Source organism: Microtus ochrogaster, chromosome 4 (genome assembly GCF_000317375.1).
Source record: "Microtus ochrogaster isolate Prairie Vole_2 chromosome 4, MicOch1.0, whole genome shotgun sequence".
NCBI classification, from domain to species: Eukaryota; Metazoa; Chordata; class Mammalia; order Rodentia; family Cricetidae; genus Microtus; species Microtus ochrogaster.
The window spans coordinates 45,187,352-45,201,739 of record NC_022011.1 but is presented as its reverse complement, the minus strand read 5'-3'; the positions used below and the strand labels follow the sequence as shown (position 1 = coordinate 45,201,739).

The following is a 14,388-nucleotide window of genomic DNA, read 5'->3' as shown; positions in this document are numbered from 1 at the left end:
TGGTTATAAATTGAATTCTTTTCTTTCCTAGTCAGCAAGGACTTAGTACCTATTTTGGAGTAGTTTCTTATCATGGGAACAACAGGATGGAAAAGATGGCCCAGGCTGTGCTCCCTTGGAGCTTAGGTTCAGTTGGGTGGAGACAGAGCTGTCAGTTAATAGTGAAGAAAAGTAAGACAGGTGATGCTGCCTGCCCTCCGCCCTGCTGGTGACTTCAGATTGGGCACTCAGGGAAAACACTTCAGTTGGAAGGCAGGGACTAGAGAGATGACTCTTCAGGATTAAGAGCATCGACTGCTGCTCTTCCAAATGTTCCCAGTTCCGTTGCCAGCACCCACATGGTGGCTTACAACCATTCTCTATATAATCCTGGTTTCAGAGAGTTTGATGCCTTATTCTGGCCTCCAAGAGAGAGCACCAGATGTGCATGGTGCACATATATACATACATGCAACTACCTATACACATAAAACAAAAATAAAAAAAAATTAATTAAAAGTAATACATTGTTGGCTTGAGGCCAGCAGGGTCTGCAGAGCAATTCCAAGATAGCCAGAACTATACAGAGAAATCCTGCCTCGACACAAAGCAGAGTAATGCATTGGAGGATAACGGGGAGGGGATCAGCAGAGGCAGGTGCACGTGCCCTCAGACTTCTGAGTGTCTCTGTCAGTAAGTTCCACCCCTGCTAGAAAAGCTTTGGAGGGTGACTAAACCATAAACAGAGCCTTTTCCCCTGGTGTTTGCTCTGTGAATGAGGACTGTTACCTATCTTCCTCAGCTCTATGTCTCCTCGGAGAGCCGCTTCAACACTCTGGCTGAGTTAGTTCACCATCATTCCACGGTGGCTGATGGGCTCATCACCACGCTCCACTACCCAGCTCCCAAGCGCAACAAGCCCACCATCTATGGCGTGTCCCCCAACTATGACAAGTGGGAAATGGAGCGCACAGACATCACCATGAAGCACAAGCTGGGTGGCGGCCAGTATGGGGAGGTGTACGAAGGTGTATGGAAGAAGTACAGCCTGACTGTGGCTGTGAAGACCTTGAAGGTGAGTTCAGGTCCTGGTTGAAGGGTGTAGGTGGGGTACAGGTGCTGACCAGTGCTGAGGGTCGGGAAAGGCTCCTAGAGTCTCTTGTTCTGTGGCAGCGTTCTTTCAAAGCCTTTCTGTTCTTGTTGGGTGACATGGAGGCCACTTCCTTATGAGAGTTCAGAGACGCACAGAGTTGGGGTTGGAAAAGGAGAGTCATGAGTGATGAGTCCTCTGTGGGCTGATACAAAAGGCAGGTGTGTGGTGTCCTGGTACCGTCCAGTTCTCTCCCACAGGCCAGGCTTCTGCACACAGGAGTGAGGCCTTTCTAGAACAGCTCCAGTGAGTGATTATCACTGAGCTATGGCCTTCCTTCTGTCCCAGGATGCACCTCTCCACTGTTGACCAGTTCTCTGTAAGGTTAGGACCCCATCCCTGCATCTGCACAGCCTGAGCTTGTCCCTGAGGTGAGAGTGTCCCCTAGTGTTCACCTACAGTGTTTGCTTTTGCCTGTTTTATTTATTTATTTATTTATTTATTTATTTATTTATTTATTATTTTTTATTTTTTTATTTTTTTGGTTTTTCGAGACAGGGTTTCTCTGTGGTTTTGGAGCCTGTCCTGGAACTAGCTCTTGTAGACCAGGCTAGTCTCGAACTCACAGAGATCCGCCTGCCTCTGCCTCCCGAGTGCTGGTATTAAAGGCATGCGCCACCACCACCCAGCCTTTTGCCTGTTTTAGACAAACTGATGATACAGCCTGTGAGTAGCCGCCAGAAAAGGGCCCGGGAAAACAGACCCGAGTGTGTGCTTGTGTCTCAGCTCAGTCAGGCAGTGCATCTGACAGGCTCAGCTCTGCTCTAAAAGACAGTAAAATGGAGGCTGGAACTTTTAGTTACCGAAATAACTGTTTAAAGCAAGACTGCCTCCCTTGATTCTAGAAGGAAAAGCAGCTTTCTGAGCACCACAGTTAGTATTTTCCCTCCCTTTGGCCCTGGGGAAGAGGAGCATAGGTGCGATTTCCTGGAATACTCTTTAATATTTTCCAAATTCAGTTTTTTAAAAATTTAACAAAGGCAGAGTTCTTAGCATTTATTGGCTAAACCCTAGTGCTCAGGCCTGGGTGGTCTACATCAGATGAGAAATAGGGATGGCAGTACAGTGGCTCAGGGCAGTGTCTGACAACAGCTCTGCCATGCAAGGAGGAGGCAGTGATGCCTGTCGTGGTTAGAAGAATGGGAATCATGGCTGTGATGAAGGGCAGAGGCCAGGAAGCCTCAGTGAGGAGGAGGCAGGTGCTCAAGGCACGTCTGATTCCGTCCGTTTTGCATAGCATGAGGGGAGAGAGCTGATCCATGTCAGTACACCTGGCCACGGCGGCACTGGCTGCGAGGGCCAGGCACCACTGGCAGGGATTTACAAACACAACAAGGAAGAGGGAAACCACAACAAGGGAAGGCTGATTTGAAAACCTTCAAGAAAGATAGAGGGCCTGCAAGGTGACTCAGTCAGTAAATGCACCTGATGGCAAGCCTGACAACCTAGGGTTTATCCCTGAGCCTGCGTGCTGGCAGGAGAGACGGACTCCCAGAAGACTCCCAGAGCTGTCCTCTAACCGGCACACACATGCCGTACACGTGCTCTCCACACACGACAGATAAATAATGGGAAAACACAGCATTTAGAAAGAGGTAGGAGTTGCACAGGGGGAACAGTGGAAGGGATTCTGGAGGAGGGTCTGTTCTGGTACTTTCTGCTGAGACCTCAGTGAGTTTCCCCAAGAGCCTCATTAGCGTGTGTGCCATGGTTGATAAAGAGTGACAGGGTCTGTTGGGTAGGAGTTCTCATGGAGCACAGCACCTGACCATGAAGAGGCAGTACACCCTCTGTGGAGGTGTGTTACCTCCAAACACATACTGTACAACCACTGCCCAGTCCTGCACACAGCTCTGCAGTCTGTTACCCATTTGTCAGATAAGAGTAATAAAGTGTTTTGGTTCTTTATCTCCTCTGCAGATGTTGAGAACTATACTAAACTAAGCTAATGGCCAAAGTTACCATGTGAATACAGGCCCACAGAGTTCTCTGTGTGTTCATAAGCTTAGTCCACCCAGCAGCACCATAGCACTCACAGGTGCCAAGACAGGGAACCAAATACGAATGCAATCACCATTAAGGCTGTGGAAGCTGGAGTACTGAGCCTGAATTCGAACCCAGGCACCTAGATCCCAAGCCCAACTCTTTTTGCCATCTCCCTCATCCCTTATGACAGTGGTTCTCAACCTTCCTGGTGCTGCAGCCCCTTAATACAGTTCCTCATGTGATGACTCCAACCATAAAATTATTTCATTGCTACTTCATAACTGTAATTTTGCTACTGTTATGAATTGTAAATATCTGATATTCAGGCCGTCTAATATGCAATCCCAAAGGGGTAGCAACCCACAGGTTGAGAAATCACTGTCCTATGGCCTTCCCCTGCTGACTGTACCTGTGAAACACCCCTCAGAGAACCCTACTGGTCTTTCCAGCTTCATTCTTTCAGCAGGCTCACAAAGCAACGCTTCCTCCCGTCCCTAACCAGCAGGGGGTGCAAGACCTGCTTGTTTTTGGACCCAGCCCTCCCCATTCATCCTGGAAGGCAGGTTCTGCCTTTGGAGAGCAGGAAAAGAGAAAGACACTTGGCTGACCTCTATAGATGGGAAACTGTAGTTGCACTGTAAGTGAAAGCAGGATTCTGCAAGTGGATGCAGCGCCTGGGTTGTTGTATAGATTTGGGTTTTGCTGTTTGACTTTGAGAGCTTTAGTGCTACTATGTGCATAGTTGAATCTAGCCTTGACCTTATTACAGTGTATTGTCATGCCCAACATAGTGTGCTGAAGAAAAATAATTTTTAAGCCTGGAGAAAGGGCTCAGTGAGTAAAGTACTTCTATGCAAGCGTGAAGCCGACCAGGGTAGCATGTCTCTAACCCAGTGCTGCTATGGCAAGGAGGGGGCAGAGACAGAGAGTGCTGGAAGCCTGTAGGCTGCTCTGCCTGGAGTGCAGTGCAGCAACAGACGACAAGCAGGAAGGTGAAAACTTTACCCAAGTTGTTCTCTGACCTGTAAGCATGTGCTGTGGCACGTACACCATGGCACATCTGCATGCTTTGCATGCACTCACATGCACACCAAAACAAAACCCCAAAACAAACATCTACCAGGCTTTTTTCTTTCGGGCCACCAACCAGCTCCCAATTCATAACACAGACACTCAGTTATGAATGTTCAGCCTAGTTGAGACTCATTTCTGGCTAGCTCTTTTAACTTAAATTAACCAGTTTCTCTCTACATTTTGCCTGGGGCTTTTTACCTTTCTTCTGTATGACTTACACTGTTTCTTGTGGCTGGCTGGCTGGCTGCTGCCTGGCTTCTGGCCCCAGGCGTAACCCTCATTCTTTCATCCTCCCTCTTTTGTTCCTCTCAAGCCTAGATTTCTCCTATTTATTCTCTGTCTGCTAGCCTCACCTATCTTTTCTCTGCCTAGCTATTGGCTGATCAACTCTTTATTAGACCAGTGGAGGCCTTAGGCAGGCAAGGTGAAACAAATGCTACATCTTTACATAATTAAACAAATGTGGCATATTCAAATGTAACACATCTTTACCCAGTTAAAGAATATTCCACACGGGGCTGGAGAGATGGCTCAGTGGTTAAGAGCACTGCCTGCGCTTCCAAAGGTCCTGATTTCAATTCCCGCCAACCACATGGTGGCTCACAACCATCTGTAGTGAGGTCTGGTGTCCTCTTCTGGCCTGCAGACATACACACAGACAAAATATTGTATACATATAAATAAATAAATAAATAAATAAATAAATATTTTTTTAAAAAAAGAATATTCCACAACACAAACAAACAGCTATTGAGTACAAGGAGCCTAGATTTTTAAAGGAATTATATTCCAAACGTCTTTCAAATTAGTTGAGACTACTTTGGGATCTAGTTGTGGCAATGATACTGACTCAGAAGCTCACTGACAGAGCAACGGGAAACAGCCAAAAGCGAAGCAGCGTACCCGAGCCCCAATGTGAGCATATAGTGTCCTCCCCCCACTGGTGGCTGGGGTCCTGACTGCATCCCCGTCAGCATTGAGAAACTACTGTCTCCCTGAGGAGCAGCAGATCTGCCTTTTTTCCCCCCCCTGGAAATGGTTTATTGAGGACTTTAGAAACAGCCAACAGAAAGGGGGGTCTGCAACAGCATTGACATTTGGCAGCCACACTGCAGGTTCTACATAGGCCTGCGTACCAGGGAGAAAGACTCTGTGACTGGAGCTTGTTGTACCATGGTGGCTGGTTACTGTACTGCCATCCTGGCAGGACTCTGCTGACCGTGGAGATCAGTATTTGAGATGGCCATGATGTTTGAGAACAAGTGCTTTTTTTTGTGGGAAGTAGCTACAGGCTAGATGTGGAACTTAGCTTCTACATCTGCTTCCCAGCACAAGGGCTAGTCAGGAGCCAGCATCTCCCCACGGTGCTCTTAGCATTGTGTGTGCGTGCCAGGCCACTGTGCTGTTGGCCGCACTCACCTGAGAGCCCAGGAACAGAGTCATTTCTAAAGTAGTGCCCCTCTTAAGCTATAGACTGCTACATTTGGGACAAGGCCAGGAAGCATGTTAGATAGATGTCTGTTGTTGAGTCTCAGTGATTGTGTCTGTGCAAAGACAATAAAATAAAGGTCGGTATTAGAAAACCAGTCTGTCTTCCAGAAGAGCTGTGTGCTTGCTCCACCTCTTAGCACCTACCGCAGCAATAGGAGCACGTGCCCCTGCTGCCTGCTGGCTAGGCACTGAAAACGTCTTCCAAGGCTGAGGTGGCCCAGCTCCAGTGCTATCCAGTACGCACAGAGCCTCGAGCTTGCTCCTTAGCACTGTATACAGATGCTATCTGCGGAGAGGTGGAGGCAGAAGGAGCAGGGGTTGGAGGTCATCACATGAAACCCTGCCTCAATTAAGGAAGGAAAAAAGAGAGGGGTTAGGAGGTAAGGGTTCATAGAAAATGAGAGAGAAAGAGAGAGGAGAGAGAATGTTAAGTTACCAGGAGAAAGAACTGGTCAGCATAACTGACAAGCTGTCTTCTCAGCTACTCTTTAGGGTCCTGCTTCCTCTCAAGAGGTTGGAGCCTGTCAGACCCTGTGAAGAAAGCAATTGATCCCTCTCTCCCGAACAAGCGTAAGGGACAAAAAGATGAAGGAAAATTCAGGCCTCTAAGTGTTTCTTCCACCCAACCCATCATAGTCCTATTTTACTGTGTAGATGGAAGAAAGATGGTGTGCATTTAAAAAATAAGCAGAGGAGCTTCGCAAGTTAGAATGGCAGTTTTGATGTTTTGTCTTTTAAATTTCAGCAGTTAAAAACCTAGGTTACACATAAAATAAGAAATAAATCATGTCTAATTCCAGCAGGGGGAGACAAACTCACACTGATTCTTTTCTGAAAGAAAAAAGGCAAGGAATTATTACTCTGTGTGTGTGTTGGGGTGGAGTCAGGCATACGGATAGACAAGAAGGAATGATTGGCGTGTGTGTGTGTGTGTGTGTGTGTGTGTGTGTGTGTGTGTGTGTGTGTGTGTGTGTTAGGGTGGAGGTCAGGCATACAGATACACAGGAAGGAATGAGTGTGTGTGTCGGTGAGGGGGTGAAGTCAGACATATGGATAGGCAGGGAGGATGATTGTTCCATGTGTGTGAGACAGGGTGGAAATCTGTAGATAGACAGTAGGAAGGTGATTTTTGAATAATGTTCTGCCTCATCATCATGGGCCTTTTAAGAAAAGGGTAGATGGTTCCACAGCAAGTGAGATTTCTGAGGTGATGTGCCTGTGTGGTTTCCTGTAGTGCGTTCCATTAGAAAAGAAAGACACAAGGTGGTGGTGGCGCACGCCTTTAATCCCAGCACTTGGGAGGCAGAGGCAGGCTGATCTCTGGGAGTTCGAGGCCAGCCTGGTCTACAAAGCGAGTTCCAGGACAGGCACCAAAGCTACAGAGAAACCCTGTCTCAAAAAAAAAAAAAAAAAAAAGACAGAAAGAAAGTAGAAAGACTTGAATGTGAATGTTAGAAAGGATCACTGGAGAATAACTTGTCATAGCCAGTTGTATTGTGCAGCACCCCTGGGTTCTGGCAAGCACCGCTAGTCTTAGAGTGTGTCACCAGGTACATCAGAGTGTTGCACCCCAGAGCCAAACAGGCTGCCAAGCAGCTGAGAAACAGAAGGGACTTGGAAAGTCCAGCAGCCACTGGTAGCGTGAGAATGAGTGCCCTCTGCTTAGCTTGGGCAGTGACAGGCAACATGCTGTGGCAACATTAGAGCAGCTCACGTTTAAAGAGCAGCAGGTCACATCTCAGTTTAGTCTTTTGGAACCTATGTTTAGTGGTAACGACCAGCACACTGGCATTGATCATGCTTTGCTTCTCAGCATGGCTGACCAAAGGGAAGAGGCCCCAAGAAAAGGTTGGCCCATCCTCTGGAGTGTCTTTCCCCTTGCCAGAGCAGGAACTGGAACAGCCAGAGTGCCAGCCTTGTGAATAGTTCCACTCTTGGCACAAACACAGTGTAGACATTTACACAGTTGGCACGGGGAAAGTGTGGACACTTACACACTTGGCACGTACAGTGTAGACACTTACACACTTGGCACAAGGTCTGATGGAGCTATCTACACAGAGAAGCTAATTTTCAAGAAGTCTCTTCCCTACCACACAGGCAGACTCCCTGAAGACACCTCATGTGGCTTGCTGTCCTCCTTGCCTCTAGAGCCTGTTCTTACAGCTCGGGAGACTCTGTCACTCCCTGCTGCCTGTTCCTGTTGTGGTAGTTGGTTAAGAGGCAGTGACTTAAGTTGCAAGGAGGCTGAAGAGCAGAGAACAGTCCTTCAGACTCAGTCTAAGAAAGAGGGAAAGAGTGGCAGTTTGCCTGTCTCTGGCCCTGTACTGTGACCTACACAGAAGACACTGAATTGTCAGAGAGCTGCTGCTAAGATCATTTTAGAATCTGGGTGATTGACCCCCTAGTCAGTGGTGATTGCTTCATTAGGTGCTCACGGTGCCGCATACTTAAGCAGCTCGGTATCTGTCTGCTACTTCTGCCAGTGAGAGGCATTCTGGAGATGCGGCTCTCGGGCCAGCTCCATTTCAGATTCTTGACACTGTTCCCTCTTTAACGTTAAGGGTGTTAGATTGGGAAGCACACAGTACTTGTGGAATCAATACCATAGTGTTTGTACTTCTCCAAGAGCACAGAAGACCTGGGCAGTATTGCCAAGCAGCTCTGACCCATGACCCATTGATTCTCTGGTAGAAACAACAAGGGAGAAAAAAAATCCAGTTTGGTTTATGGTGTCAGAGGGTTTCCATCTATCACTGTGGAAGGCATGGCAGAGTGGTCTGGTCTTGTGGCAAAACCATTCCCATGATCATAGCTGGTCTAGAACCAGAGACTGGGTCTAACCTTAAGACCTGTCTGTAATGAGAACTCATTCCAGACAAGCCCCACCTCCTGAAGGGTCCACAGCCTTCCACAATTGCTCCATCAGCTGGGAATAAGCCTGTTGGTGACATTTTCTATTCAGTCCATAATGCTGTTGGTGAGAATTTGCCCCACAGGACTCTGCATATCACCAGGACAGGTCTCATTGAGCTTGGCAAGGACAGTGTAACCATTGGTCACCAAAAACAGTGGCCTAGGCCGAGTGTAGTTGCCTCTGCTATTTCATTAGCTCTTGAAGCTGTGTCCTTCCTCGTAGTCACTTTCTTGCTAAACAAATCTTATGCTCCTGAACTTCCCTTTTGCAGGAGGACACCATGGAGGTGGAGGAGTTCCTGAAGGAGGCTGCAGTGATGAAGGAGATCAAGCATCCTAACCTGGTGCAGCTGCTAGGTAAGCATGCACAGACTCAGAAGAGGGGGTCCAGATGTCCGTGTGTTGAGTGAGCATTGTTTCTTATCAAAGACAACTGTGTGTTTGAGGGATGGGGGTGGGGGTCAGAAGACAAGTGGAGTCAGTCTCAGGGCAGGCAGGCCCGTGTGGCAAACATGTTTATTCGCTGAGCCATCTCACCAGCTCAGAAGCCTTTTCTTCAGCACCAGACTTTTCTAGGGTTCCTTCCCTTGGGAGGAGCCATATGCTGACGCCCCTCATGTCTTGTTGTCAGGGGTGTGTACCCGGGAGCCCCCGTTCTACATCATCACAGAGTTCATGACCTATGGTAACCTGCTGGACTACCTGAGAGAGTGTAACCGGCAGGAGGTGAGCGCCGTGGTATTGCTCTACATGGCTACACAGATCTCATCCGCCATGGAGTACCTGGAGAAGAAGAACTTCATCCACAGGTAGGGTTGGGCAAAACAACCCCACCCCACCTCACCCTGCTTCAGAATACCAGTCTTTGTACTCAACTCCCAGCCTTGGAGCTGGCAGCTCACTAGCTCTTGAAACAAAGGCAGACACAAATGCCTGACATTAGTGCTGCTTGTGGCAGGCAGGACTAAGTCCTTCAGGCCTCAGGCCTGGGCCAGTGGAGCAGCTAATTCCCAGGAAAGAAGTATTTCATTTCTGAGCCATTTTAGACTTAGTGAATATTAAATGAAATTTGTAAAAGGCCTCTTTCCTTCTTAATAGCCATGGCTCCCTCTGAAACAATGCAGCCCAAGGTCAACACTCAGTAAAATCTCTGCCTGGGCACAGTGGAAGCCAGGGCCTAGGCCTAGTTTCAGTGTGTGGCTTTTCTTCCTTCTCTTTGTGTTTCATTGTCCACCGGCTGTCACTGGGTTTGGGGATGTTTCCATGGCTGTAGAAATGTACAGAATATGCAAGCCGGAACTAGGCATTTTTGCTGCTTTTAAAACCCGGAGTGTTTTGACCTTCAAGTGTGCCACAATTATCTGGGTTTGCATGCTTTGCTGGTGGAAGTGGCTTCCTAGCAGAGTGACAACCTGTGCAGGAGGGAGCCTGATGGGCTTGGCCCGACTCCGTCATGCAAGATGTTCTCCACGCCACTGTGGTGACCTTTCCTACCCAATTAACTCAAGTGTGAAACCTCGACATGAGATTTCATAGCCAGGAATAAGTAGTGTGTGTGAAATGCTGGCAGCCCCTCGGAAGACAGATTTTTTTCTGCTCCGTGAGAGCCCAATCCAAACGCTCCTGTCGCTCAGCAAAGTGAAGCCTCTGATGCTGCAAATTGAGATTTTCTGACTTCTGGCTTGCCTTGCATGGCCAGTTCTAACGTTCCCCCTCCATTCACGCACTTAAAATGCCTTACCAAAATCCTATTAGGCACAACTCTTGTGTGTTTAATTTCTCTCTCATTGCTGATGATCAAGCCGCATCCTGCAGCATCGCCCTCAGCTGCCTCATCTTTTCATTCCTCAGTGCCCAGTTCCCTTGTGGTTTCATGGGGAACATTCATGAACCAAAGATTAGACCCCTTCTTCCCTAGAAGATTCAAGAGGTGAGAGGAGGTAGATTATACAGAAAAGTTTCTCAAACATATTTGGGTATGCATCAGGAAGGAAGAGGAGAGAGCATATTATATGGGTAAAGAGTGCAGCAGACTCGGTTTCATTGCCTGCTGAGTATAGACAGGACAGGCAGAGGGACTCATCAATCTCCTGCAGCGGAGCATTGGGCTAACTGTTCCCTGTGCCTGGTGTGGGGCAGTAGCAGCACAAGCATGTCGGTAACACTTGTTATTCTCCTATATCAGAGGAAGTGTTCTACGTCCATCCATTATCATACACAACTGCCCAAGGCAGGCCCTGTTCTGTCCGCATTTTATGGCTGAGGTAGCTGAGTTCCAAGGTAATGATCTGCCCCCATTGCCACCCTGTCTGCTTGTGTTGCTGCTGTGGCAGCCCAGTTAGTATTTGCTGAGGGACTGTTGTTCCCAGCCAGGCATTGGAAAGCTTCTGAGGACCACACGTGATTGTCTTTGTGTTAGTGTCACATCTGTCAACTGTAGGGAGGCTGCAAAGTTGGGGAGGCAGAGAGGAACTGGTACAGATGCCCTTTTCCTTTCTCAGAGACCTTGCTGCCCGAAACTGCCTGGTTGGGGAAAACCATTTGGTGAAGGTGGCTGATTTTGGCCTGAGCAGGTTGATGACAGGGGACACCTACACGGCCCATGCTGGAGCCAAATTCCCCATCAAGTGGACTGCACCTGAGAGCCTAGCCTACAACAAGTTCTCCATCAAGTCGGACGTCTGGGGTAAGGGCCAGTCCTGGGTCGTCCTTGCCGGTGGGGATTTCCCTCCTCTGTCACTACACCCTCTTGTTTCTTTCTGGCTCATTTTAAAATCCTGTTTCCTCTTTTCTTTCAAAAGTGAAGCAAGTGACCTCCAGAGTCACCAAGAGTAGCACCGCATTTGTGTCTTCGTTCCGCAAATGTTGTAGACCTGACCTGACGGTGCAGCAACAACCCTGCAGGCACCCTGCGTCACCCTCTCCATGGGAGAGCTTTCTCTTGGTTTGGGCTGTAAAGAGGGTCCTTCGTGTGGAAGTGCCACCTGATACTGCTTTTATTCTTTTTTTTTTTTTTTTTTTTTTTTTTGAGACAGGGTTTCTTCGTAGCTTTTGGTTCCTGTCCTGGAACTAGCTCTTGTAGACCAGGCTGGCCTCGAACTCACAGAGATCCGCCTGCCTCTGCCTCCCGAGTGCTGGGATTAAAGGCGTGCGCCACCACCGCCCAGCTTGATTTTATTCTTAAAGAAAAAAAAATTTTTTTGAGATGATCTTTTTACATCATTTCAACTGTCCTAGGACTCATTTTGTAGACCAGGCTGGCCTCAAACTCAGAGATTCCCCAGCTTCTGCCTTCTGGGTGCTGAGATTAAAAGTATGTGCCACAATGTCTGATTTAAAGAACTTTTCATGCTGAGGGTGACCTCAGTGAGCCCTGTGCCCCACCCACTCCCTTGTCTCTTATCATTTTAAAGCAAATCTCAGACATACTATTTTTCACATAAACACTTTGGTATTTGCTTCTTACAGATGACTCTTGTAGTTTCTGGATATTATAAAATAGCCAGTGCTTTCTTTTCCAGTTAAACCATAAAAATCATGTCTGTTTACACTTTGACCTGAGAGCCAGATGTATCTCCATTAGTACTCTAATTCCCTGCTGTTTTGTTATTGATAAACTCTCACTTCTCCTTTAGACGATTCCAGATTCTGGACTTTGCTTGTTGTCCCTGAGCTGTCATCTGCTCAGTGCCTTTGGCTTCAATCCTCATAGAAAATTCAAAGTCAGATCTGGGTAGCTGATGACATTTGGTTGACTTTTCTTTCACTTAATACATCAGAGGAGGTGGCATACTCTTAGATTGGTTGATCTATAATGCTTGATTTTTCTCCCTCTAGTGCAGCAGCTCTCAACCGCTTTGGCAGTCCTCTGTCTACAAAAATATTTACATTACAATTAATAACTAGCAAAATCACAGTCAAGAAGTAACAATGAAATAATCTTATGGTTGAGGTCCCCATGACATGAGGAACTGTGTTAAAGAGTCACAGCATTAGGAAGGTCTCAGCCACTGCTCTAGTGGGATATTGTGTAGCAGCCCTTAATGATCAGAGCCAAGACCAGTGGTTCACTGAGGCTGTCATGTGGTCATTCTCCAACACTTTCATTCCATATTTAGTTAGCCACAGAGTATAAAAGGCCTGGCAAGTGCTTGGTTGTCCAGTGGTAGAGCTGGTGCAGAAATGGGTTCAAGTGAGCTGCCTGTCATGGCTCCCACGTAGCCAAGTGCCCTGTGGTGGTGGCAGTTGGATTTGCTAGTCTTTTGTGGTATTATGAGCTCTTTGTTGACACACACTGATATGTTTCAGTGTACTGTGGTCTTCTTAACAGTGGCATGTCTCATCTTTGGCCAGTAGGAGTACCTCCCTTGCCCTTTTGATAGTCTTCCATAATATCTGTGCTGTCTGGAATGACAAGATACTCCAGGCTTCTTCCCTGTCCCAGATCTGAGTCACCTGTTTTTCTAAGGACCCCTGGTTCTGTTAGTGGGAAGTAGGACATTAAGACTTCAGAGTTCCAAAGTTTACGAACCGATTAGAGCTAGAAAGGACCTTGGATAATCTTGCCCACCTAGAAACAACCAATGGCCTGATGGCGTGCAACTACATAGTCACAGAGGTATAAGCAAACATGGTCTCTGACTTCTAGCCCTCGTGCACTTACCCAAGAGACCCTGTACCCCAGGAGGTCACCTTCCCCTTCTCTCCTTTGACGTGTTTCAGTGTAGTGTGAGTAAACAGCTTTCCTCTGTCCTACTTCTCCTGAACTGTTGTTAGGGAGAGCTGTCTGCTGCCTCCTTTCCACACATGTGCGTGTGTGCGCATGTGTGTGTGTGTGAACACTTGGGCAAATGTGTGAATGTCAGACAACAACTTTGTGAAGTCACTTCTCCCCTTTCCCCTTCGTGTTGTTATGGTATCCAAGGTCTTTAGGCTTGTGAGGCAGATGCTTTACCCACTGAGCCATCTCGCTGGCCAGGGCCTCACACACCCTGATGTCTGCCTCTTCCTTTCTTTCAGCATTCGGAGTATTGCTCTGGGAAATTGCTACCTATGGCATGTCACCTTACCCAGGAATTGACCTGTCACAGGTTTATGAGCTGCTGGAAAAAGACTACCGTATGGAGCGCCCCGAAGGCTGCCCAGAGAAGGTCTACGAACTCATGCGAGCATGTGAGCCTCCCTAACCTGTTCAGAAAGTGCATGTGGGCACTGAGGAAATTGTGATGGTACAAGTGTCTGCAGAATGCTGTTCCCATGGGCCCTTGGCACTGTTCCTGTGCTCCCGAGCCACTCATAGAGTCTGGTTTGGGGATGCCTTTCAGTGCATTTATTTACAGATACTATACGTATGAGTTGTTTTTGTTTACCTTTGAGAGTGATATTTTTTGGTTTATTTTTTGGTTTGAATTAGAATCTCACTCTGTAGCCTTGGCTGGCCTGGAACTCAGAGTGACTCTCTTGCTTGGATCTCACAAGTTCTAGGGTTACAGGTGTGCACTGTGTGCCCAGGTTCTAGGGCTACAGGTATGCACTGTGTGCCCAGGTTCTAGGGTTACAGGTATGCACCGATATGCACCATGTGCCCAAGTTCTAGGGCTACAGGTATGCACCACATGCCCAGGTTCTAGGGCTACAGGTATGCACCACATGCCCAGGTTCTAGGGTTACAGGTGTACACTGTGTGCCCAGGTTCTAGGGTTACAGGTATGCACCACATGCCCAGGTTCTAGGGCTACAGGTATGCACCACATGCCCAGGTTCTAGGGCTACAGGTATGCACCACATGCCCA

General features: G+C 47.8%; 1 protein-coding gene across 2 annotated transcripts in view; it reads left to right on the top strand.

The window, feature by feature from the left end:
- The window catches only part of Abl1 (ABL proto-oncogene 1, non-receptor tyrosine kinase), a 129,550-nt gene that overhangs the window by 106,954 nt on the left and 8,208 nt on the right, over positions 1-14,388 (top strand). For both annotated transcript variants that reach the window (XM_005346096.2, XM_005346097.2), the window contains exons 4-8: positions 782-1,054; positions 8,869-8,953; positions 9,228-9,405; positions 11,098-11,282; positions 13,616-13,768. In XM_005346096.2, the coding sequence (XP_005346153.1) occupies positions 782-1,054; positions 8,869-8,953; positions 9,228-9,405; positions 11,098-11,282; positions 13,616-13,768 (874 nt within the window). The remainder of the gene's footprint in view (positions 1-781; positions 1,055-8,868; positions 8,954-9,227; positions 9,406-11,097; positions 11,283-13,615; positions 13,769-14,388) is intronic.